The sequence below is a fragment of the Lingula anatina genome, chromosome 4 (assembly GCF_051362555.1).
Source record: "Lingula anatina isolate TDL-2025a chromosome 4, LinAna3.0, whole genome shotgun sequence".
Lineage (NCBI taxonomy): Eukaryota > Metazoa > Brachiopoda > Lingulata > Lingulida > Lingulidae > Lingula > Lingula anatina.
In genome coordinates this window covers 11,709,121-11,734,816 of record NC_141770.1, presented here as the reverse complement: position 1 = coordinate 11,734,816, position 25,696 = coordinate 11,709,121, and the positions used below count along the sequence as shown (strand labels likewise).

General features: G+C 35.6%; 3 protein-coding genes across 5 annotated transcripts in view; 2 read left to right on the top strand and 1 right to left on the bottom strand.

Annotated features, from left to right (window-relative positions):
- Positions 1 to 17,584, bottom strand: part of LOC106177713 (RAB11-binding protein RELCH homolog) — a 72,035-nt gene extending 54,451 nt beyond the window's left edge. The window contains exons 1-15 of one of the 2 annotated variants that reach the window (XM_087010184.1): positions 17,271 to 17,584; positions 15,980 to 16,009; positions 13,870 to 13,959; positions 13,220 to 13,291; positions 12,053 to 12,222; positions 10,100 to 10,288; positions 9,760 to 9,848; positions 9,214 to 9,594; positions 8,673 to 8,751; positions 8,284 to 8,382; positions 7,858 to 7,970; positions 7,353 to 7,443; positions 6,016 to 6,087; positions 5,594 to 5,734; positions 4,877 to 5,041 (exon numbers count right to left, since the gene is read on the bottom strand). In XM_087010184.1, coding sequence (XP_086866310.1) covers positions 4,877 to 5,041; positions 5,594 to 5,734; positions 6,016 to 6,087; positions 7,353 to 7,443; positions 7,858 to 7,970; positions 8,284 to 8,382; positions 8,673 to 8,751; positions 9,214 to 9,594; positions 9,760 to 9,848; positions 10,100 to 10,288; positions 12,053 to 12,222; positions 13,220 to 13,291; positions 13,870 to 13,959; positions 15,980 to 16,009; positions 17,271 to 17,547 — 2,058 coding nt within the window. In that variant the 5' untranslated portion in view covers positions 17,548 to 17,584. The remainder of the gene's footprint in view (positions 1 to 4,876; positions 5,042 to 5,593; positions 5,735 to 6,015; positions 6,088 to 7,352; positions 7,444 to 7,857; positions 7,971 to 8,283; positions 8,383 to 8,672; positions 8,752 to 9,213; positions 9,595 to 9,759; positions 9,849 to 10,099; positions 10,289 to 12,052; positions 12,223 to 13,219; positions 13,292 to 13,869; positions 13,960 to 15,979; positions 16,010 to 17,270) is intronic. The other variant, XM_087010185.1, reaches the window with a different exon arrangement.
- LOC106168440 (tripartite motif-containing protein 2-like) lies at positions 1,659 to 4,402 on the top strand. The gene has a single exon (XM_087010186.1). The coding sequence runs from the start codon at positions 1,926 to 1,928 to the stop codon at positions 3,777 to 3,779; it is 1,854 nt and encodes a 617-aa protein (XP_086866312.1). The 5' UTR covers positions 1,659 to 1,925; the 3' UTR covers positions 3,780 to 4,402.
- Positions 17,585 to 17,760: 176 nt separating the features above from the next.
- Positions 17,761 to 25,079, top strand: LOC106177747 (uncharacterized). Of its 2 annotated transcripts, none has more exons than XM_013560610.3 (11): positions 17,761 to 18,436; positions 18,929 to 19,027; positions 19,296 to 19,613; positions 19,885 to 20,054; positions 20,408 to 20,608; positions 21,388 to 21,539; positions 22,094 to 22,218; positions 22,745 to 22,933; positions 23,176 to 23,322; positions 23,502 to 23,703; positions 24,094 to 25,079. In XM_013560610.3, exons 1-11 carry the CDS (start codon positions 17,795 to 17,797, stop codon positions 24,249 to 24,251), a joined length of 2,403 nt encoding a protein of 800 aa, XP_013416064.2. In that variant the 5' UTR covers positions 17,761 to 17,794; the 3' UTR covers positions 24,252 to 25,079. The 2 variants fall into 2 exon arrangements, with proteins under 2 accessions (XP_013416064.2, XP_023933156.2); XM_024077388.2 differs by having other exon boundaries at positions 17,761 to 18,466.
- Positions 25,080 to 25,696: the final 617 nt, after the last annotated feature.

The window sequence follows — 25,696 nt, the reverse complement described above, 5'->3', positions numbered from 1 at the left end:
ATTTTCAAAATTTTCAAATTCTTGCTCAATTTTGTTTCTAATGCCTCCAAAAGGCAAGAGAAAGAAAATTACATAGTAGAAAAAAGGGAGGAGGAAGAAGAAAGAAGAGGAGAACAGGAAGCAAAACTGATGTACGCCGTCAGTACGTCACCACAAACAGGTGAGGCAAGTTTGAAGCAAAACTGACGCAAAAGGGTACTACTTTTGCCGCGCGTTGCATTCCCTTCGTAAGTGGTGAGTGTGTGCCACGTACACAGCAAGCAAGACAAACTCAAAAAAGGAGTACAATTCCCACGACCATCGCTCCTTGCAATTAGCGTCCCTGCCTGAAAGGACATCTCATGGGACCTTGCGACTTGCAAGGCAGACTTTCCTCTACCTCTACGACCTCCGCAACACCCAAAAATTGCAGGGGACCTACAATCCTGAAATTCGTGCGTCCGGTTGTGACCGAGGCTTTACAGCATGTGAAACATGTATCAGCCTACTGTACAATTCGACTATCCGTAAAGGCTAACCGGGTCTTTCTGCGAAATCAGGAAAAAAAACATTGGTCATTTTATGGTTACGGATAGCTAAATGCAGTCGGTCGCCTAAACATGCAGGTGCGAAAGCTCTCTAATATCACTTGCCAAACCAATAATGTTTGCCAAATGCAAATGACAGAGCCCATAAGGCTAATAGATATTATATTTATCATATCAAACAAAAATACATTGTACTATTATGAAGTCAATTTTATTGCCAACTTTTGTACCCAAATATTTGAAAAAACACACTGACTTCTGGTTTACTGTCCATATCAAACTGTGTCAAGATAGCTCCCAGAAGGTTGAGGGGCTGTGTTGTATGTCAGGAGGGAGGGTGATTTTTTTTATACAATATTGATTCATACTATTTATCTGTGAAAATATGATCAGAAAGTATAACAAGTACTCTGATAATTTCAACAGGAATTTGTTTATGGTCACATACCTAACATGTTTAAATGCTTTTTTGTCATATAAGGAAACCGGATTTTATTCCAGATTTAATATCTTTTAGATTCAAATCCATTACTAAGTAAACTACCTATGATAGAAAGACGCCAAAAACATAAGAAGAAAAATTTCCGTCAATGTTGGATGCCCATGTCACCTTGAGTGTCACTTTGAGTGTTTTCCCTCATGTACTTTGCCAGACAGCAAAATAGAAATATGAGCAAACAAAGTTCTATTTGTGCAACATTGAGTGTTTTCCCTCATGTACTTTGCCAGACAGCAAAATAGAAATATAAGCAAACAAAGTTCTATTTGTGCAACACTTTGAGTGTTTTCCCTTATGTACTTTGCCAGACAGCAAAATAGAAATACCAGCAAAGTTCTATTTGTGCAACCTAGCTCAAAGCAAAGATAACACAATTGTGTCTTCAGACTATTTTTTTTATTGTGTGCTAGCTGCTACTGTGAGGACAGCTTCAAGAAATAATCAGATGCCATGTTTTTTCTGCCTTATCAATAAAGGAGACAAATACCTGCATTCATAGCTCTATTTCAATAATCTGAGCTTAAGAGTAAACACAATAAGACTACATCACCAGCCAACACACAAAGGGTGTTCCTTTTGTCCTCAAAGATGTTATGTTTAGTTCAGCGTCAGGTTATGAACAGACACCCCATTTTGAGCAGTTCTAAAGGGTAAAGGAAAAAACAGGACGCATTTTTCTGGGGTTATTGCAAAAAAGTTGAGGTAAATATGACAGTAAGCCTTATAAAGAGTACATACAGTAGGTGGCAACATAATTGTGATCTCTGCTAACCATAGCTGCAGCATTTGAAGTGGAGAGAAAATGAGTATTTTTGACAATTTTCAGACTAGGTGATTCAACTCCAAAGGCAACAAAACAAGCAATCACCCTTTGTAAATTAGCAAAGAGACAGTCAGACATGGCAGAAGCACTAGTAGCAGCTTTTACAGATAATCTCTTGACATGTAGCATCTGTCTAGGAGAATTTGAGGATCCCCGTGTGCTGCCTTGCTTCCATACATTTTGCCATGGTTGTATATGTGACCATGCTAGGCGAACGCGGACTCCAAATAGGACATTTCTTTGTCCTATTTGTAGAGAAGAGATCCAGTTCCCAGCTGGTGGACTTGCTCAACTGAAAAAGAATTTTGTCTTTAGCAAAGCCAAGGACATCATAACCCAGCAACGAGATACACAGACATTAGAAGAGGAACTGGTCAATGTAGCAGAAGTGGCACAGGCCATTGCACAGATGACCATCAGTTGTGAGAAACATCCTAATAGTGAATTAAAATACTACTGTGAAGATGATGATACTGTTGTATGCAGTGAATGTGCATCAACTGATCACTACAGACATGGTATTATGCCAGTTACAAAAATTGCAAAAAGCAATAGAGAAAAAATCCTGGCCGCTCTCGTAAAAACTATGAAAATGACAAACATGTTTGAAGAGGCAATTGCTATGGAAAAAGCCAATGAAACAGAGGACTCTCATATCAGAACAGAAACTATCAAAGGCATCAAAAGACAAGCTCAGAGTATGCGCAAATCAATTGATCAGAGGGAAGAGACACTGATATCAGAAGTGAATTCTGCTTACGATATCAGAAAGAAGCAGAAGGAGGCAAACAAGGACATCCTTGAATTCCACCATGCCTCCATGCACAGTGCCTGTGACTTTGCCCAAAAATTGATCACTAATGGCACTGACTCTGATGTCATGGTTCATGCAAAATCTCTGTTAAAAAGACTTGCAGTGATGGAGAAAACACCTGTCCCATCTCTGAACACACCAGCACAGAAATCCTACAGCCCCGGTGAGATATCTGATGCTGGACTGGAAGCTATGTTAGGACGGGTGACAGTACAGTCACAGCCTCTATTAGATGGACAGGGAACATATCCAAAAACAGCACCACATCCCGTTTTCTTAGAAAAGGCAGAGTGTGTCCGTTATTTTAGTCCTATGCTGAAAGATGACAGAGCAATGTACATATCTGGGTTAGCCATAGATGAGGAACAAGTGTTTGTTGTGGATTATGGAGATGACAGAACAAAAATGTTTACAAATGCTGGAGAGTTCAAGTATGACATTAAACTAAACAGACCATTTGATGTGGCTGTGTCACAGACTGGTCACCTGTATATAACATCACTGGGTGATAAATGTGTGAAAGTGTACTCCACCAGAGGTAAGAAGGTGACAACCATGGGTCAGGGTCAACTGGAGGAGCCATGGTGCATTACACTGAACAGACAAGGTCATGTGATTGTTTGTGACAGAGGAAAGCAATCCATCTTCACATTCGATGTAGACAGTAGACAGCTCCTGAGCACCATTCCACTCAGTTCATGTAGATACCCAATGTATATCACAGTGAACAGTGTGAATAATAACATTGTGATATCAGACTGGGGCAGTGACTGTGTACATGTGCTGTCACCTACTGGTGATCAACTGTACCAGTATGGCACACGCGGCTGTGGTGATGGTCAGCTGAGGTCACCACAGGGAGTGTGTACAGACAGCTACGGTCATCTCTTCATTGCTGACTTTCTCAACCACAGGGTAGTGGCACTGAATCCACAGGGACAGTTCATCAGATACATTGCCACTGAGAATGATGGGTTGGAGAGTCCCACAGCATTAGCCATCAGCCCTTTGGGCCAGCTGGTGGTGGCAGAGAACAAGGGACAAATTAAGACATTCCAGTACTTACAATTACTACTGAGTACATTGAACACTGATGTAAATATATCGCAATGCTGATGTTTATAAAAACCTTATGTTACCACCAGTGTTTGCCACTTAGGAAAATTAGCTTCTGGACCAAAGGTCCAGCTATCTTGAAAAGTAGCTGGACTGAATGTCTGATGGGTGGGAAAAGTTCTCGGCCCTGGCAGATGGTCCAGCATTAATTTCAAACACTGGTTACCACTGATAATGAGGATAGGTTGTATGAACCAGAACATAAGGTATAGTTAGTCTACTGTACAGTTGTGTAGCAGAGTGGAAGAGAAACTATATTAATATATCACAATACTGTTTACATTTATAATTATACCAAATATTGAAACCATGACCCAATTTTTAAAACAAGAAAGTGTACATTAGGTCAGGGCTTCAAACTCATGGAAAATCAATGAGACACAGGTGTCTGTCCATATTAATTTCAAATGTACAGAGACAAAATATTAATTCTCTGAGATTATATTTACATAGAAAATTATTCCTGTTACAGTAGCAGTTTTATTTTCATTTTAAATCCACAAAAAGTCTGAGTTCTGAATAAATTTTTTATCTAATTATCCTAAACTTTTCTTCATCTTAATGGGTCTCTTCAGGAGCGTTTGTAAATGATGAGTTTCCCCAGGATTTGGGGCAAAGGGAGTACAAAATGTGAAACTGAATTTAGTCACTGGTTTATGGGAAGTCCACACAAAGCAAGGGGAGGGGGGAGGGGACCAAACTGTCTCAGTATAGGAAAAAGTTCAAACAGCTAGCGTCTTTCAATAGTCTATATGACAGCAATATGCATTGTCACTTGCCAAAGCAATAACGTTTGCCAAATGCAAATGACAGAGAGTAATTTTCAAAAATTATAACTTAAAAAATACAGCATCTGTAAAATTCACAATTTTCCCCAATTGAAAAGAAATTACTATACATAACAAAATAATTGATATCACAAGGGCCATAGGCCTTCAGATATAAATGCATATAAATTATAGCAAATAGTAATGCTTAAAACAGTTCATGGTTACAGTAAAAAGAAAACATAAACTGAGGAATAGAGATGATGATAAGGGTCTCCACAAAATTGCTTAATTTCACCCTTTTTGAACAACTTTCTAATTCTCATTTACCTTGGTAAGTTTTTCCAGTCGCGACACAATAGAGTGCATGAGTTGTTTCTCCAGGCACCCCAGTTCAGTGGACCATATGGCAAATGCTGGCAGTAACACCTGGTGGGCTGCCAGGGACACAGCCTCCACGCTGTCTTGGAGGGCAGCAAACAGCAGCTCAAAACTCTGGAAATAAAACAGATAAAATCCTTCATTCACATGGAACTTAAAATGTTGACAGGCACACCTTCTGAATTGCCCTGCTACACAAAATATCTCTGCCAACAAAAGAACAAGGTCTATTGATACATAGATAATGAAATATTAATTCTTGTTCTACATTGGATGTCTCACGTGACACTAGTGGCAGCTCAAATCAGTTCACCTGAAGAGGGCCTTGTGATAATGTTTAAACTTTGTTATCTCTGTTTCAACATAAAATCCAATACTAGAATTAATTTCTCATTATCTTAGTATATATAAATGGATGAATAAAAAAAAATCACTTTCATATCTATTCATATGTATCATATCTATTCATATGCATCAGTATGGTATCATTATTCTCAATAAAATACAAAAGTTCTTGCCTAAGTGATAGCCATGAATATAATAAACTTCACATGTATACATCAAACAATATTTTAACCACATGCAGGAACATGATGTTTAAAGAAGCCTGAAATACTCTTTTCTCAAATACCTGGCACCAAAATGGTGGGTTACGCCATCCCCTACCTGAGCGTACTTATCTGGGTCATCAATAAAACCCATGAGGAGGCCCAAACTTCTGACCGCCGCCTCACGCACCTCCTCCGCCTTGTCATCAGACAACATCTGCTGCAGCATGGACAGCACTAGTGAACTGCGGATTTCATTCTAGTAAATATCAGAAATATTGAGGTTGTTTTTTTTTTTCAATCATAGTTCTACATTTATTATAAGTAATTTTGTTTTTAAGTAAGTTTTATTGATAGATCATAACATCTTAAGTCTATGAAAAAAGTATTATATAAATATGAAAATATGTCATTATTTAATGCTGATAAATTTTAATTTCTTCGAAATTCCACTACTATACAATAGACGGCAACCAAGTATTCACGTGCACAAATGCATGCCCACATATAATACATATTACACCAATAAATTTAACTTACGGGAAGATAGGGGGCTAGAGCACCACATGCCTCTGCAACCAAGAGACGTCTCTCAGGATATTTATGATTGAGCTGAAAACAAAATTTGAAAAAATATATGCGCAGACACAAGGATAGAACAAATTTACTGCTGAGCACACTGTTCATCTTGCACGTTATGCCATTTTAAAAAACTATGGGCGGCGGTTTATACAAAAATGCAAAACACGATTAGTTGTCATCGTTATCAGATCAGTCGAAATGAAAACACGATTAGTCGTCGTCGTTATCAGATCAGAAGGCAAAATACGACTAGTAGTCGTCAAAACGCAACTAGTCATCAAAACGCAACTAGTCATCAAAACGCAACTAGTCATCATCAAAACGCAACTTGTCATCATCAAAACGCAACTAGTCATCATCAAAACGCAACTAGTCATCAAAACGCAACTTGTCATCAAAACGCGATTTGACGCCAGATGGCGCCCATTGTACGAAAATCTAGGCCAAGTCACATGATCCACAGTGATCAAAATGGCGGATGTTATTGAAGCAGCATTATCATATTCCTCGCTCGAACTCGAGAATTATCTCGAGTTCGAGATATTATTATATATATAATATATTATATATATTATATATATTATATTATATATATAATATCATTATTAGATTGTACGCGTAGAGATAATTCTCGAGTTCGAGCGAGGAATATGATAATGCTGCTTCAATAACGTCCGCCATTTTGATCACTGTGGATCATGTGACTTGGCCTAGATTTTCGTACAATGGGCGCCATCTGGCGTCAAATTGCGTTTTGATGACAAGTTGCGTTTTGATGACAAGTTGCGTTTTGATGACTAGTTGCGTTTTGATGATGACTAGTTGCGTTTTGATGATGACAAGTTGCGTTTTGATGACTAGTTGCGTTTTGATGACTAGTTGCGTTTTGACGACTACTAGTCGTATTTTGCCTTCTGATCTGATAACGATGACGACTAATCGTGTTTTCATTTCGACTGATCTGATAACGATGACGACTAATCGTGTTTTGCATTTTTGTATAAACCGCCGCCCATAAAAAACCTTAAATATCATTCATATCTTTCATCTTTGATGCTACACATCTTCATATTTTAATTTGAATATTTAAAAATCTATCTGGAGGTAGAATCATGTAATGGGTCCAAAGGAAGAATCCCAAAGCCCTATGTTCTACTATTAAGCAATGAACTTGTTATTCAGAAGCTATTAAACTGTACAGTGGGCTTGAAAACATACAGTGGTCTTAAAATATACGATGGGTTAAAATGCACAGTGGGTCTTAAAACTGGACAGTGGGAATAAAAACTCTGTACTTGTTCCCAGCACTGTGGCAGTAACTCAGTCTCTACTCGGGTGGGGCCCACATGTTGAGCAAACACCACGCAGCCAGTCAGGATCATCTGTCTGGAAACAACAGTGACATCTATAGGACAGGACTGAGTTTAAATCTTCTCACAGAATGCTAATTCTTGTACCTTTACAATACATTTCCAACAACTGAGAAATTGAAATAATCATAATATATTTTTCTAAAATAGGCTGCTATATAAAAAAATAGGATGATGTGTACTGTACAGAAAAACAGTGATTAGCTTAAATGCTAGCTAATGTTAAAACATACTGGAAATATTAGAAATATTTTACGCACATAAAATACTGACATGATTTTGTTTTGTCAGAAAAATCAGGGAGAAATGGCTCAGTAATCTTACAGTTGGGGATCTGGGGGCAGCTTTATATGTCGGCAATCTACAAAAAGAGTCAAGTTTCCAATTTAAATCAGGAACAAAGCATGTCTGAATTTATGAGCATAATTACCTTTGGTCTGCGTCTGGACGCTTGATAAGATTAAACAAAATATTTAACAGTTTATCTCTCTCTTTTCCATCCTCATGGAGAGTGGCTGTACACAGGATTAGGGGAATGAGTTCCTGGAAACAAACAATATTTGTTGTCATTTTTTTCTATGTGAAGATGAATATCTTCGTCAAATTATTATTATTTTATTATTGGTAGTAGTAATAAAAGTAGTAGTAGTAGCCCCGTGGTAGTAGTAACAAATAACTCAAATCTAAAACTGTTTTTAAATGTTATAACTGAAGCATTTAATATTCTTGAATAATACCACTCAAAAGTAAAATTAAATCAAAATCTATTCAACAAATTAAATGTTTTGTTTTCATCCTATTTTGGAATCCAAAGCCCCCTTCAAAATCAAAACCATAAATCATCTGAAATCCTCACCTCTCGTTTTGCCAGCAAAACATTGGGAACAATATGTGGCAGACATCTTGCCAGCATGTTGACCAGATTCTCTGCCCGCGAGTCTGTTATCTTAGATACCTGGAACATAGCAATGTTACAGATTTAGGCAAAATTTTTCACTTCACAGACACTAAGAACTTCATATCAAGGGAGAACAAATGACTGATTAGTTCCTATTGTAAGATTCATTCAAAATTATTTTTTGTTCCTTTAATTTTAGTTGAAAAAATATAAGATTATATATATATATATATATATATATATATATATATATATATATATATATATATATATATATATAAAACAGTGAGTTACAGGTACAAAACATACAATTCTGTCTCATGTGCTGTGGATATGTTTCACCTTACCTCTGATACTATTCTATTGTCTTGGGAAACATGGAAAGCCATTTCCAACAAAGCTCTTCTAAAACTCTCAGACATCTTCCTGAAATGAAATATGGGGCCACACTATCACTCAGTACATTTGCTGAAACAGTTCATTTCTTTGAGACAAAGTTCCAAGGCCAAAAATGTAATTGTCTTTTACTTGACTGTCTTGAACTAAAGGTTCATCAGCTTGATATGCATAACATACAATACTGAAGTTCTCTACATGCAAGGTTAGTCACGATCAGTAGCCGATACTCTGACTGATGAGTTTATAATACAACTCACTGTATAAAACTATGTTTCCAAATATATATTTCACTGTATTCATTGCTTTTTCAACTTATTATTTCCTTTTTATGCATGTTCATCAAGACACACTAATAGCATGTGGCCAATTTAAAATCCTGTGTTGATCCAATATAGGCCCACTTCTCACAGCTGGTGGACCAAGATTAGTCTAATGCTGGCATCTTTTCAGTTATACAATATATATGTGTGTTGTGTACCTGTCACTCACCTATCGGAATGTTGCCAAGTAAATGCTTTCTCCCCAATCACTATTCTCTCCATCCCATCTCCTGTCTCTCTGGTCTCTGACCCTCTCAATACAGAGTCCTGCTCTGTAACATTCACAGAGGGCAGTTCTGAGCCTGCCTCTGCACAAACCGAGCTTGGTCCAACCAAATCGCTTGTCTCATTCAACCTTACATTTTCATTGGCTGTTGATTCTTTCTCTTCTTTTTCTTCTTTAATGTCATTGGTAAATTGTTTGTCAAAGTTGTTATTATCACTTTCTTTTTGTTCTGGTTCCTCTGTTACATGACTCATGTTAAGCTCTTGATGATTGGCTGGTTTCTTTCGTGACAATGTGGGTGTGGAGGACAGTGGCTCTGGGGGCCTAAAATAGGTCAGAAGTCAAAGGTCAATGTTTAATGTCAACATTTAAATCTATAAAATTTTTGGTTAAAAATTAAACTTATAAATCTATAAATTCTTTCTAAAAATAAATGAGTTATTTTAACAAATATAGTACTTTACATTGAAAAGACAGCATTTTCATCACCTTGCCATATTCTTTATTTCATCTGCTAGAGCTTCATTTTCTTGTACTAACTGCATTACACGTTCATCTAGTTCCTGTATTCTGGATTCCTAGATAATTCATGTATAGAAATAATCAGAAGAAAACCTATCCATTATTTTTCAAACCTGCATTACACACAACAACTGAATATTAAAAGGGCCATGTTTTCCATTGAATTCCTAGGATTTTTTTCATGCAACAAATAAATATATACCCCTTGTAAGCTTATTATACCTTCAATAATTTAAGTAAATTGAGCAATATGCATTTTTTTATTTAATTTCAATTTCATCATCTTCAGTAAAACACAGACCCATACCATCATATCTTTTAACTTTCCGTACTCTTCTTCTTTCTGTATCATCACTTCCTGGTCAAAGTTCACCATGCACTGGAAGTTTTCTTTCTCCACCACAGGTATGACATGGTTGCCGTAGTCGCGGTACAGATGCAAGATGTCTGGAGGCTTTGGAATGTTCAACCCAACATCATCCCAGTCTTCAAAATCCTGGTAGAACACAAATAATAGCTTAAGGCATGCAATAAGCATTTGGGCTCATACCGAATGTAAATTATCATTCTACATGGCTTGATCCAGCTCTGAAGGGACTCTCGCTGAATGCAATCAGTTTAACTTATTAACATGCCTCCTCCTGACATTGAGTAGAATACAAACAAACTGGTGATGATATGGGTACATTGGAAACGAGAAGTTGGATCATCTATGTAGAATGGTAGTTTCATAGGGAAAGAGCCCTTAGACTGTAACTAACAAAGCTGTCATTTTCCTGAAATGTTCATAGAATTATGATCCCTAAACCTACTAATTTTATAAGCTTTACATTTTTTAGTTTTTGGTCCCCATTCTAATGGCTGAAGAAGCCAATGAATTTTACTTGTGATGGTAATAATCTAAAATTTAAAAGCAGAGTGTTTACAGATTGTAAATTCATGATTTGGATAGGGTATATCTTGACTGCTCTGACATTTCAATAATCTTTTTATTATTATCAATATTGTTATTATTATTTTGCTATATAATGGTGTAATGCAAGCTGGTGTATAGTTGCAAAATATCTGGAAGCTAGACAATAGCATGTCTTAAATCATCTTACCAAAAAAAGGAAATCTATAATTCCATCTGGGTACGGTTTTAAAATTCAATTTCCAATATAAAATCTAAATTCCTGAGGTTATATAATTTGTTTGGGTTAAATTTTTGTACAACATCACTTATAACTTCTAGAGAAGTTTTTTTTTCAACATTGCAGCTTGTATTCCACATTTTATCATCCCCTACAATATGTACCCATTACACTAATGCATTTACAGAAGACAGGAGTAAACTGAATACATGGATGCTATGAGACAGAATAATAACTAATGTAGATCAACATTACTGTGGCAGAGCATGTAGATCAAATTGGCACAAAGAGGGATAGAATTCACAGTAACTTGAAAAAGTCAATAAAATGTCAAGATATCAGTTGACGCTAATGCTGGCTGTAAATGCCAAATGGAGCCTTATCAGTTTTGCAGGCCACTTTTCATTATACTGGAATCCAACAAATGAACACATTACCTATTATACCAATTCAATGTGATTAAACAAAGGTGCTGGTTCAGATAGATCACGTCAATGTGTATGTTTTTTAAAGCTAATGGTAATAAGGGTAGGAGTCTCACTTACAACCCATAATATAAGATAAAATATAGCCCCAGAAGAATATATATGATATGATATGATATGATAAATGCAGCTCCTAAGTAATATGTCATATTTATATATATGCTGTGGCATCAGATTCCACGTATATAGTAAATGGCAGACGGAACCTTTTTACTAATTTACAAATGGAAAGTAGAGCAATAAACAGGCATGTTGGATCAATGTATCTATCATATCACAAAACAGCAGTATTAAATATATATTTGACAGGATTGCAATTAAGGTAGCTATTGATTCTCTTGATAAGTTTCATACAGGTCCCAAGACATAATGCAATGTGCTAAACATACCTAGAAATGTGTGCCATCTGCTAAATTAAATTTTATTACTAAAAGACCATGAATGATAACAAATGTTACAAATATCAAATATGTTTTATGTCAAATGTTTAGTATCTGGTTTTCATTCTCCCATGAGAGGATAACATATGTCAGTTGATGCATTAATAATAACATCAAACTATTGTCATTAGTATTATTATTAATACAAGGGAACATCGTAAAAGATATCTGATAAAGAAAAAATTCATTAAAAAGTTAGTACCTGGTTTTCATTTTCCTCTGAGAAAGTAACAGAGGTGAGTTTGTAGTCATGCAGTAGTAGATATTCATTGACGAGAAAATTAAGTGCTCTCTTCTCATGCGGCTTGATCTGGCCCTCCCCTGACAAAGTTTCATGGGGATCCTCGGTCCTCTCTGGTGCTGACACATTTTCTAAAAAAATAAAAACAAAAGTTTATTCATCTTTATCATTCACTGTAATCAACATCCAGAAAGTATCTAAATAAACGTGCTTGTGTTTAAAACTGAGTGTTTTGCTAATTTGCACCTTTTTAGTCAATTAATTTTTGAGCCATGTCATAAATTATTTTAACAAAGTAATGACAAGAAATCAAATAAATCCATTCTGTCAACTGTTGGATATTTCATGCTCTATGGCAATCCTGGAAGATCGTAAATCATGTCACAGCAGAGAAAGGTGTGGCCTGCCCACAACTGTTTACATCTGATAAGTTTTCCCTATGGACCGTTCACAATGACTTTTGTCAACATAGCAAATGTGCACGAGGATTCTCGCTGAATGCAATCTGAAAGACACACTTCTCTGATGTTGAGTAGAATATACAAAAGCTGGCAATTATAGGAGTACATTGGAAACAAGAGGAGGGGTGTGTCAGTCTGTTAATCTGATTTCATTCAGCAAGAGTCCCCATGCACTTAGTGCACATTAACTTTGTCAGCAAAATTCAACTGTGAACTATCACTTATTTTTACATATTACTTTGGGCTGCTATACCACATCTAACATAACTATTTAAATATATAATCAAGAGAACAAAAATTATCCAAAAATTTAACCTCCTCATTTATTCTGCTCAAGTTTATTTTTTCAATCATCATTTAGATTGGCCAGTGACTAAAATGCACTGTTTTAAATTAAACTGCATTTCAAAATAATTCAATCATTTGCTTTCAATGAATTTGATATAAAAAACCTATATGTTGGGAATTATATTCTTGCACTATTTTGTTTGAATTTATTAAGTAATAACTGTTAAAGTTCAGCATATTTAACATGCAACATCTGTCACAAGGCAGATCCTTATCAACAGCTTTGTACTGGGTGGGTGGAACAGGAAAATGTATGACAGACAGACAAAAGAAATATGGCTCATGCTGTAATTTTTTTCTAAAACGTGAGCAGACTTACCTGTAGCACCTGTTAACTGTGATCTGAGGGATTTAATTGTGTCTTGTGCTTTCCTTAATTCAAACTCTAATACTGGAAAGTAACAAGAATTGCTCTGTTATAATAATATATTCAAGCATTCAAATAATTTGAGGTCATCAAACATTAAGTGATTTCTTTTCACTGTAAAAGATGTTTCTTTACGGAAAATGTCTTGTTTATACTAGGATGCAAAATATTTAATTCCTTCCAAATGTAAAAAAGATAAATCTTTAAATTGGTGAATAATGACAAATTATCCCATTTTTCAAACAATGGGATATTTTAATAAAAAATAAAATTCAATGGCAAATGCGAATTTTTTCTGATACTGCTAAGAGCAGATTATTTTAAATTTTTGAAAACTACCCATCATCATAAAATTTTGAGCTCTGCATTACCCATCCTACAACCAAGCTTGACTTCCATCTTTTTTTTTTTCTGGTGTTTATCTGCGCATGTGATGAAAAAATATGATCTACATCCCAAACAGACAAACACTTCTAAATTTTAAAAATTGCCAACATTATTCATAGCAACAAATTTAAGCAATTGGTATAATTATACTATATATATGTTTCTCTTTTTCATTTTGAAGAAATAAATATGCCAGTAAGCCCTTTCATACCTACCAGCTACTTTATCTTCTGTCTGTCTCTCTCCATCATCAGAATACCGCGCAAGATCCAGCGAATCAAACGTCTGACAACTGTTGGTGCGATCTGGAGTGAAAAAAAAAAGCATCTTTAATTAAGCTTCAAAATGTCTTGCAGAAAACAGAATGTGTGTTCACATTGAAACACAGAAATACATGCTAACCCCTGTCTATAAATGGTTGGTAATTATTTACTAAATTGTGTGAACTTGTTCTTCCCATCATTAAAACATAGCTATATAGTAAGTAAGGATTATGGAAAGAATACAAATATCAACAAACACAAGCATGTTACAACAGCTTGGGTAACAGTTCCAAACAGGATTCAACATTTACTATATTTAATAGCATCGTAAGTTAAAGAAGGCAATTCTTTTTTCTATTTAAAGTAAGCATATTTGATTGATAACCATAACTTCAACCAGATACATATATGTCAGTGTGTGAAACATTTCTAAAAACTTGGCAATGAAAGCCAAATTCCATGCCCAGCTAAGATTTGTTTGCAACTGGAGCCTATAAAAATCATATTTTTAAAATTCACTATCATTCTGATAAATAATTCTGAAGCAGGCAATAATCTTCTTTATAACAACACAAACCCTTCTTTCATTTTCTCTTTTGGGCCATTCCAGAAACATTTTTTCTAAGCTAAATAATTTCTGCAACTTTATTCCTACAAATTTGGTTCAACATTATTTTTGGAATGTTTTAGGATATGAAAAGACAAAAAGAAAAAAAAAAATTGTAGAAGACGGTACAGGGAAAAATTCAGTGGAATGACCCTTTACCAAGGAAAACAAGCTATAAGGTTATACTGTAGTCCTCATTAGAATCCATAAACAGCAATTAGCATTCAGTGAAGGATCAACAACAAAGGGTTCTATGTAGCACAGACAAATTAATCTTACAAATCACATTTGTATCCTGGTAATAGCTCAACTGTGGGGATCACTGTCAGAATCCATGACTACTATAATTATTTTATTTTATCTATAGATAAATAAATTTTAATAAACTCAAAACCATTATATTATAGTATGTTTATCAAAAAACCACTTGAAGCAAACTAAATATAAACAGAAGCAATTTCTATCATAAGATATATTTATTAACAGTGGGTATAAAATAATCATTACCCAACACATAACCAATGTGTAACTACATCTAAAATAGGAGCAATACAGAGCCACACCAAAGATAAGAGTAGGGTTGTGTGTGGAATTAACATCAAATGTAATTTCTGGGTCATTTCTGTAGCCCTGCTGAAACTGCCCCCTTTGTCATAAATAAAATACCATACAAGACTTATGATATGACACACAGTTGCCAAGTGGCCATGGTTATGCAGGAAATGTCCAGCATTTTGATCACATGTCTCATCCCACATTGATAACAACTTCGCTGAAAAATGTATGTGACTGTGACAGCTGTCTTACATGGTGATGCCCCTTTATCTATTCACGTTACGAAGTAATGTGCCATTTTGTGTCATTTTTCAGACTTGTCCTGCATTTTAATTTGCTAACATTGGCAACCATGTGTGAAATTATTACAGAAGCACACAGGAATAGAAATTCAGAGGGTAATCATATTATATCAGTTGTCAGTGTTGGGTAAGACTTTCTGTAAGCCCACATGCTAGACAAGTGCTTCTGCAGCATACTAGCAGTTATCATAATGTGGTAAACTTCAAATTGGGAAGGTTTGGTGTGGAAACATTCACATCATAAACAGTGATAGATCTAGTATGTGTCATTTTATATATTCCAAGATTTTAACAGTGCACTGCCTATAATAATTACTCTCAATTTTCAAACAACTCACTGATGACAAACATCATGGCACAGGTATGGCTGAGAAGTTTGATATTGAAGAGTAATTCCCACAACCTAAGCATCCCTCTAAATTCATCCATGCACATCACCCTGTCTGTGAATAAATATAAAATGAAACAGTGTATGATATTTCTGGTCCTGGTTAGTCCCTTGCTATTTGAACCCCAAAATAATCATATTGTATTACTGATAACTTTAATTAAATTAAAATTGAATTTCTACCCCTGTAGCATATGACAAGATACATACTTAGATTGTCCAGGCTTTGTGCTGAACAACCTGTAAAGAGAAACACTAAGTTAGTTGCAACAAGCCATGTCACAGGCATTGTACGTAATCAGCAAAGATTTCTTTACATATATATATATATATATATATATATATATATATATATATATATATATATATATATATATATAATCTTTTTTAGACACTCCAGTTACACTATGCATAATGCTCATTATTGAAAAATGATTGACTTTCTTTTCATAATAATTTTGCCAATTGAAAATTGCAATTTTTAAAATGTCTGTTTACCTCATGTTTTGCTAATTTTGTTTGCATTTTTGGTTTAAGTTTACCGTTGTTTGGAAATGTGTGCTGATTATTGGTTCTACTTAACAGTTAATAAATAACAACATTTACCTACAAAACTTTCAAACATGTTAACTAAATCCACTGCTACAATATATCTTTTTTTAGATAAGAACACTCATGTATACAACCGTTGCTTATTTTAAAGCAAAGTTTTGCATACAGGAATGAGCCATATTAAATCTGCACAGAGACCACGCCACTTCTTAATTTTCATATCTATCACTTGATCAAAATTAATACATAAACAAAATGCATGGCTTACCCCAAACATTATGAAAGATAAATTGGCAAAATAACTTTATTTACAATTTGAGATTAAAGGGTCTTTATCATCTTTTTTCTTGAAAGTATGCCACTCCATAAATGTAAGAGACTTGAGTTTCATGCTTTACAATTTTTTCTTTTATCAATTTTAGAACTGATGAAATTATTTAACCAACTTTGCCAAAAGTTTTAAATGAATTGTGTAAATTGATAACTAAAAAATAGTGTGTATTATTTTGTGCCAATATATAAATAATACCACACATAAACATACTTGGAGGCACAAAAAAAAAAAAAAAAAAAAAAAAAAATCCTACATGCACATGCAAAATTGCTTTATTATAATAATAATTATTATTATTTCTAGCAACTGTCAAGATTCAGCGTTTTTTTTAACTGCACTTTTTCTGCAACACTATAAAAAAATTGAAAATGATATCAAAAATCAAATTACTCTTCCACGTCACTCCCTGTAAGCTTGATTCGATCGTGGCCCGGTGAGTACACAAAAAAGCTGGTCAAGCGTTTCTTTCTCTACGTCACGCCCACCTGCCAAAGCTCTTTAATTAATCGAAAATAAACACCTTGATGGATTGATCACAAGTAAAGGGCTTATCGAAAACAAACAAAGAGAAATCTAAAGATTTCATGGCGGAAAATAATTCTAAATGTTTCTTACGCAATGATGGTGGTGATGGCTCTAGTTTTGCACGTTCAAAATTTCCAGGATTGGAGAAATAGTCTCGAAGCCTTCCCAGTTCCCGACCACTTTCAGTGAGTTCAGTATGCAGCTCCAACGCCGACAAGATAAAATTACCCTTCAACAGTTTTTCTGCAATCGTATCGAGAGTGATATAATCGTCGTCGTTGTTTGGTTGCTTATGTGGGAGCGTGGTTTCTAATTCATTATCAATAAAATCTTCATCTTCCAGAAAAGGATTCAGGTTGTCCGCCATTTTGAGAAATCATGTGGTTGGCCCACATCTCGCAAATTCCCGTTTTGGAATTCCCCCCATTTTCTTTCATTTCATTCGTAATCGATCATAATCTAGTATAGTCTTTGCATGTAGAGTTAAGAAAAAAGCCGTATTTATTTCACTAAAATTTATTTTTTGCGATATAAAGGTGCAAACATGATTATTGATTAATTTCATATATTGTTTACGTCACGTGACCTCTTTCGCGGGAAAGAAAAAAGCTGCAATGGCGCAGGGGAAAGTCACGGATTACTTTTCTAACAGAAAACGAACTGGAAACCTGCAACCGTCCAAGAGAAGAAAAGTTCAAAGAATAGAGCAGTTTGACTTGGGTTCTGTGGCGTTTGGAGAGACTAATTTAAAGCAGAATGCAACAGGAACGCAGAATTCTGAATCGGTAACAGATGTCCCCATTGTTTCCAAAAAATTAAAAACCAAGACAGAGGTGAAGGTCACTTCAACCAGACGGTCCAGTCGCATTAAAACTGGAAAATCTGCAACTGCTACTAAAGGTGAAATCGAGGAAGCTTTCGAGAGCAAAACAAGAGTCAAAAGCAAAGAAGTTCAGCCTCTTGAGTCGGAGAATCTGAAAGCGAGTAGCGAGTGTACAGTTTCAGAGACCGTGGAAGAAACCACGGCCATTGCTGATGACCACAATGGAAGTCCACCTTGCACTCCGACCAAGCGTTCCTCAGATGGCGAGTGCACCGAAACTGTGGCAAGAAAGAGAAGTCGAGCAGCTAAGGCTATTCAAAAGGATCTTTTAGCAGAATTTAATGCAAAAACCCCTGAAAGAGGATTTGATTTTAGTGAATTTGCCGAGAAACCGAAGTCGACCACAAATGCAAGAAAGAAGTTGGTTTTAAAGGTTGAAACTGTTTCTAAAAATACTAAAGAGGTAAAGTCCCTGAGTTTCAATTTGGTTTTATTTAAATCAGTGACGGATTTGAATCATGTAGGGAACTCATCTAGAGTCTTCTGGATCCTCTTCAATTTTTCATTTTGCACAATGCATTGAAGCAATCGAGAGTCTGGACACTACTATGTTAGCTGCAATGACACACCATCTTGACTCAGTGCCTTCCTTGATTTGTCCATGTTTACATTTGCAGATTTGTCCCAAACAAACTTGCTCATCATCAAAGTTTTATGTATATATACACACACACACACACACACACACACACACATTTTTTTTTTGTACTGTTTATCTTCAAAACATTTATTTCTTGGAAATTACCTATCTTCAAATGTTTTATTGAAAATTACCTATCTTCAAATGTTTGAAAGATTGATAGTAATTCACAATTTCACCTGACAACTTTCCAATTGAATGAAGTATGTCTTACATCACTTCTAGGTACAAGCCCCATCTTCTAAAGAAAGTATGGAGAAGGTAGATTCAGCGGCTCAGAAGAGTAAAGTCAGTGTGGAGAAAGTGGAAGGTGACAAAACTAAGGTATTGTTAAATGCCATTGGCTTGATGCTCTCCATTATTTAATTGAAATAGTTACTGTTGGTGCTATCCTATTAAATTTCTGCTTTTGATGACATGCGTTAACCTTTTTACAATAAAACTGGTTTAATATGACCAGAAAAGAAAAAAAAATGTTGCAATACAATTTCCTTAATTACAGTCATTGATATACTAAATATTGCAAAACAAAAGCTCAGTGTATGGTTTCTTAGTTACTCAGTAATTTAATTGCATTCTTTATCACTTCCAGGCACAGGGTCCTTCAACTAAAGAAACTAAAGAGAAGACAGTTTCAGTTGTGAAATTGGAACCCTCTCCTCCGTCGACCCCAACACCTAGCTTTCAAAAATCTAAGGCACTGTCAAAATCCGAAGAATTGTCCAGGGACGAGACACTATCAGTAGGGACCCCAACTGTGGCAAGAGAACCCAGCCAGGAGACCCCCACCACTAACTCCACCCCCCTCCGAGATAAAGTCAAGTCAGTGTTGAAGTCTTCGCCTGTGGCACAGGAGAGTAAAGGCAAAGTGGAAAAAGTTGAAGGTGACAGTGGAAGTGGAAAAATGCAGGTATTGTTGCACTTCATTGGCTTGATGTGCATGATTGTTATTTCATTGAAATTTAAATTGTTGATGTTGCTGATATTTTATTCTATGTACATATGTTACTTTATGTTCTTCAATGTCTGTAAGTAAAGAAAAGCTCTGTTTTATCATTTATACTAGTTACTTGAAATAAAATTATCTTCTTACACTGAAACCTGGTTTAATAGGGACAAAAATATTTAGCAATATATGAAAGACAACTGTGGAAATTATAGCCAGTTAATCTCTGTTGTAGAAGTTGACACCAGCTGAGATGAGACAGAAGCTGGCCAAGTGTGGCAAGTTAGCCGAGTTACAGGAGAGGCTGGCACAGTTTGATAAAAGTTCTGCCAAGCTGAAAGAAGCCAAGGCCAAGAATGCAGTGAAGGAAGCTGAGAAGGATAAGAATGAAGAGGAGCTCGAGGGGTAAACTGCTTAAGATCTATGAATCACCTTCAATTGACAGATGTATATTTTATTACAACTCTCAACATGTGGAATTAATCCATTTTTATTGCTTACCTGACTAAATTTTGATTTTTCAGGTACTGAACATGAAGTAGATCTTGTTAGAGATTAGAACCAAAAGCTAATGTTATTTCCTTGAAAGCCAAAGTTCTGAGAAACAATGCAAGAAATGATTTGTCCATGCATGCTTTATTATTGTGCATATCAAATTAGAATATATCGCATCATGTCTTTTCTATAATATAATACTACATGTAATTCTCAATTTCATCCTGCCTAGTCCAAACGTAATAATCTTTTTCATCTTTCAGTAAAAAGACAGCACCTGCAGCCTATGAGAGATTCCACAGCCTGGCCCAGCCAGTGGCGCCATCTCTCAGCCTGCCCTACAAATACAAGGTGCTCCTGGAGATGTTCCGAAGCATGGACACAGTCGTCAGCATGCTGCACAACAGGACAGAAATCATCACATTCTCCAAACTGAAGAATGCTGTACAGGAGATGTTGAGAAAGTAAGTTCAAACAAAACATGTTTTTACCAACGATACAAACATGGGAAAACTACCTGTTCATGACAAACTGAAATGCCAGAAGTCTGCAAGATGTTTAAAATCACAGGTACTCTTGACTGCCAAGCTGTATGTGAAAATACAATGCATAATGATAGATCACATGTAAACATAGAATAACAGATGTAAATACTTAAAAACCTGCACAGAATTGGAAGGACCTGCAGATTTAATGTAGCAGAGGTCCTCCTGACCCTCATTTTCCCCAAAGTTTTCCCGATGTCTGACAATATCCATAAAAATTTATAAAGCTTGTGTATAATAGTTGCTAGGAAGGTGATGGGAATAAGAGAATATATGTGGGATGTGAATAATAACAAGGGAACTCTTATGATGGGTGAAGAATGTCAATTTCATATGGCTTGATGGTTATTGATAACAGTGAGAGGTGTAATGAGTATTTATCTTTAGTGTTAAAAAGTAGGCACCAAAATAATTTAAGGAAGGTAGAAATTGACAAAATTACCAATAGATATGGAGTTAGAGCGCATTCCCAGAGATTAAGATCGATCCAACTAGATCGACCTAACTCCCTGGGGGTTCAAGCTAAATTGCTGTCAGCCGACCGCGCACGGAAGTTAATTCCCCTTACAGCTTTTAGTAGGTGGGACAGACATTTAAGCCCGCTAAGCTGACAGTAATCTAGTGATACTCCCCATGGGGATAGATTGATCTAAAATCTGTGGTAAGGGGGTCTTAGATATTAAGATGATTGTTTCTAGGAACTTTGAAGTGAAACACGTGGGACAGATCAAGACAGTTAATCCTTTGGCATATATCTTTAAACAAGAAAAAGGCCTACCTGAGTTTGGGGGAAAGTCTACTGACTACCAGCTAACTGTACAACCCAACTTTGATACAGACATCTCACCAGGTAATCTTTTTTCTTTGACACAAGAAAAGGAACACAATACAACAAAGGTACTGCAGTAATAATAATAATAATAATAATAATAATAATAACAGTGCTGGACAGACCTACTGGCAGAATTTGCCCAACTAAAAGTTACTTTTTTATTTGAAAAAAACATTTTTTGAGGGATCTCGGTTGTCATTTTTCACTTTTACATGTGATGGTAGTTTGCAACATGATATATGATATGGAATATGCTTTATTGTTATTTTGTATACTATTAACTGCAGCATAGGACCCTACAGATGTATCATTTAGATTTCAGTAAATTATTATTATTATTATATTAAAAAGAAACGTTTTCCTGCACTACAATAGTTAACTATTTTTTGCCATATGAAATCCTAACCACTGTGAGGAGAATTGAACAGCCCTTGCATATATATATATATATATATATATATATATATATATATATATATATATATATATATATATATCAGCACAGAATTCAGAAAAATGAACACCTACAAACTATCGCTATTGTTCTTAAATTATTATTGATTACCTCACAGATCAATTGAAGAATCTTCAAAATGGGTCGACATTCAACCACACGCCGTTCACTGCCACCACTCTGCTGGAGAGAAGGAACGTCTTCCATCACAACCTGGTGTCTATTGTGAAGCGCCATCACAGGGTAGGGCAATGTGTCGTATACTTAGTCTGAACCGGTTCGTTTTAAAAGTCTTGGATGTGATTCCCCCTCAGGGCGCTTCACATTCTTTTACAAAATTTCTACCAGCTCTCTTCCTGCTGTTTATTTAGGTTAATTGATCAGCTTAGGTGGGAAGTTTCCTTCTCAGTGGCCCTCTAAGGAAATAGCCAGACATGTAAATCTTATGGTAAATCATTCCTGACTTGATGAGTTAGATGTTGTTACATGTGAAAAGGCCCATGTATAATAGATTATACCTTTTATTCATTTCATTGTTTATATCTTTTCTCACATTGCTTTGTTACTTTTTTGTTGTACACTTGAACATAATATAATTTCCAGTAAAAATTAAGGAATATTGGCTCCAGGGACTTTCCCCTAATCACCTTTGCATGTTTGCCATATATTAAAAATTCCTCTATTACATATAAGTCCAATTTTATTCAGGCAAATTGATTGAAAGTTTGTGAGAGAGATGTCAATTTCTGACCTGAAATTTCTTTTGTAGGAATTCCTCTCCAACTTGAAGAGTCCCTTGAATGTGAAAGATGACGACTTGCGGAGATGGCACCCGAAGTTTAAACTTGACCAGGTACCCGATGTGGTTCCAGCACCACTACCAGAGGCACCAGTGGTCCGGAAATACTCCACTGCCACCGATGTGCTCTCACAAGCAAGGGGAAAAGTACCAGCTAAAGTATGTGGTATATTCGTTTCAAATATTTCTGACCTGATTTTTTTTCTTGCTGGTTAGCTTTGAGTATATACGATGGTAATGTCAAACAAGCAGTTAACTCGAATTCTAAATATATGTAGGATTTGTGGCATAGGTACAAATAAAAAATCAGACCCAGAAAATTCAGTACTTCAACATGTGAGATGTTTACATTTGGCTCTATTATTGAAGTTTTTTTATTGTTATTTCCTTTGAAATGTCAGGTGGAAAGAGCACTTGAGTCTGTGGCCAAGTTGAAATTAATAAAACCAGAAGATGCCACAACACCCAAAAAGGATAAAACAGTGTCTGCAGAGAACAACTCGCCTACCACTACACTGAAGGGTGTTCCATCATCTCTCTTGGAAAGGGTGAGGACTTTCTTTCTTTATTAAACTGTACATATGTGAAAGATAATTTTAATGTAAATTATGTGAAGAGACACAGTGTAGCTCAGTCTGTGCGAAAAACTTTTACATAAGTGCCCTCTATTTTAAAGGAAGTACATAAAGTTTTTTAAGTAACATGATCTCATTTTATATGTTTAAAGATCAGAGCCAAGGAGGCAGCTAAACTGGAAGCAGTTTTAACTCGAAAACCAGAGCAGGAACAACGACTGAAAATGCTGGAGCGTCTCCCTGAGATAGTCCGTATACTCCGGTCGTATTATGTGACAGAGAAGAAGCCAGCTTTGTCCATGGAGGCTGCCACTCAGAAACTCATGGATAGTTACAGATCTGGTATTGGAGCAGGTGGGCTTGAGATTTATTGTTATTAGCCAAGCATCATTATTCCATGCAGTTTACATTTCTAATGGTTCACAGATTTGTAACATATTTTTTGGACTAAAATTTGATAGGCTCTACTCATAACCAGCCTGTTGATAATTAGGCATGTTCCTTTGCTTGGAGTATATCTGTTACCTTTCAGACTTTGACATTGCAGTTGGTGTGGACTGCAGCGTTTGGTGTCATTAGCCATTCAACTAAACCTAATATGAATTTTTAAATGCTATGTTTTATACGAAGTAGTGAATATTTATTTTAAGGAGAACAATTATTCTCCTCTCTCAGTCTGCACATTCCTTTCCATCATTGCTGTTGTGATTTATAATCCATGAGTTACTTTTGACTCCATTTTAGCTGATGTGGAAACCCACCTAAAGTTGCTGACGGAGGTACTGCCCGGCTGGTTGACTGTGATCACTGTGAAGAAGGGGAAGTTTATCAAGATAGACAAAAACCAGGATGTCAACTCCCTGGTAGACAAACTACAGAACATTATTAAGGAAAAGAGCTGAAAATGAAGCTTCAGTAGAAAGAAATGACCATAGCATACCTTCATGGATGAAATTTTCTGAAAATACAGAGCTATGCAACTTTTGCCTCAAAGTGGAATGAACTGCAACAGGAGAAAACGGGAGAAATTCTTCAGGAGAACACTAAACTGAGACATATAAGTTGAAGAAGAAAGAAATTGATATGGAGGATAACTTTATTTCAAATGCCCTTGATCTGATTAGTGAAGTTTTTGTTTGGTTCCATGTAGCTGTCACTTAGTTTGTGATTTACAGATTGTTTTTAAAAGGCAGGTGTGCATGGAGGATGGTTTAAGCCTGTTGATAAATATACTGAATATTTAGAGGAAAAATAAAAATTAAACTTGTTTGCATGCACTTGCAGATATTTGACTAATGTGAAAAACATAATAATAGCGATGATTTTAGTTATGTTATAAAATTTAAAAAAATGTAGTTGATAGTTTAAGTATTTAAACTTATGATGCATAGTTTTCTCAAAGGTTAAATAAGCTTCAACTGTGATGTAAGAACAATTCAATTTTTGTTTCATGTTTGGTCGTGCTTTTAAATTTGGTGCTTCATTCAAAATTGGTCCAACTTGAGATTTTATATTTGATTATTGCATTTATCCATAATCAAAGAACATACTTGAATGTTTACTTGAACTCCTAGAGGAAAACCTTCGGACTCATTTAAAACTAGTTTTACCCTGTGAATTAGCATTACATTTTTTGCATGGACTTGTTTTTAACAAAGATACAAAGAACTTTCAAAATTTTTACAGAAATCTTGTTCTCTCCCTTTTAAGTAATAAATTATTTTCCACCATTTTGTCTGTCACATTTGTCACTAACTCCTTGCCTCTTTACCACATCTAAACTGACACAGAGGTCACTGAAAATGTAATATATTTATTTTCCACATTCTTCTCATTTCTCCCAGAAGTCTATACCAGCCATAGTAATGTTATGTTCCAAGATTGGTATTTCGGTAAATAGGCAAGCTATAATTATATATGGAAAAAGCTGGTGGTGGACTCTGCAGCATTCCTGTATTAAAATTGAGTTGTCATCTTTGACTTGGGGTTTGTCTTCTTTTGACTAATCCAGTAATCATTCATGTTAATCCACAGTATACAACATATGATGCTTCCAGTGCACATGCGCAATCTTGCATGATTCTTCATGCTGTATGATAAGAGTAGAATTTTAATTATTAAAGTATGCTTTCTTTTAATTTGAGTATTGGTTGGCTGATGCTTAGCCATTTTTGTTGAGTGCTTCTAAAGCAGTTTTGGGTATTCTTGCCGTGCCTTTTCAGGTCAACTATGTTGACCTGTAAAGAATATGTATTTAAAGTTAGTCTACTAATCTGTTGGCAGTAATTTTTAAGAAGAGCTTGCCGTAGCCATCTACAGGGTTGATTGGTCTTTAATTGTTGACACA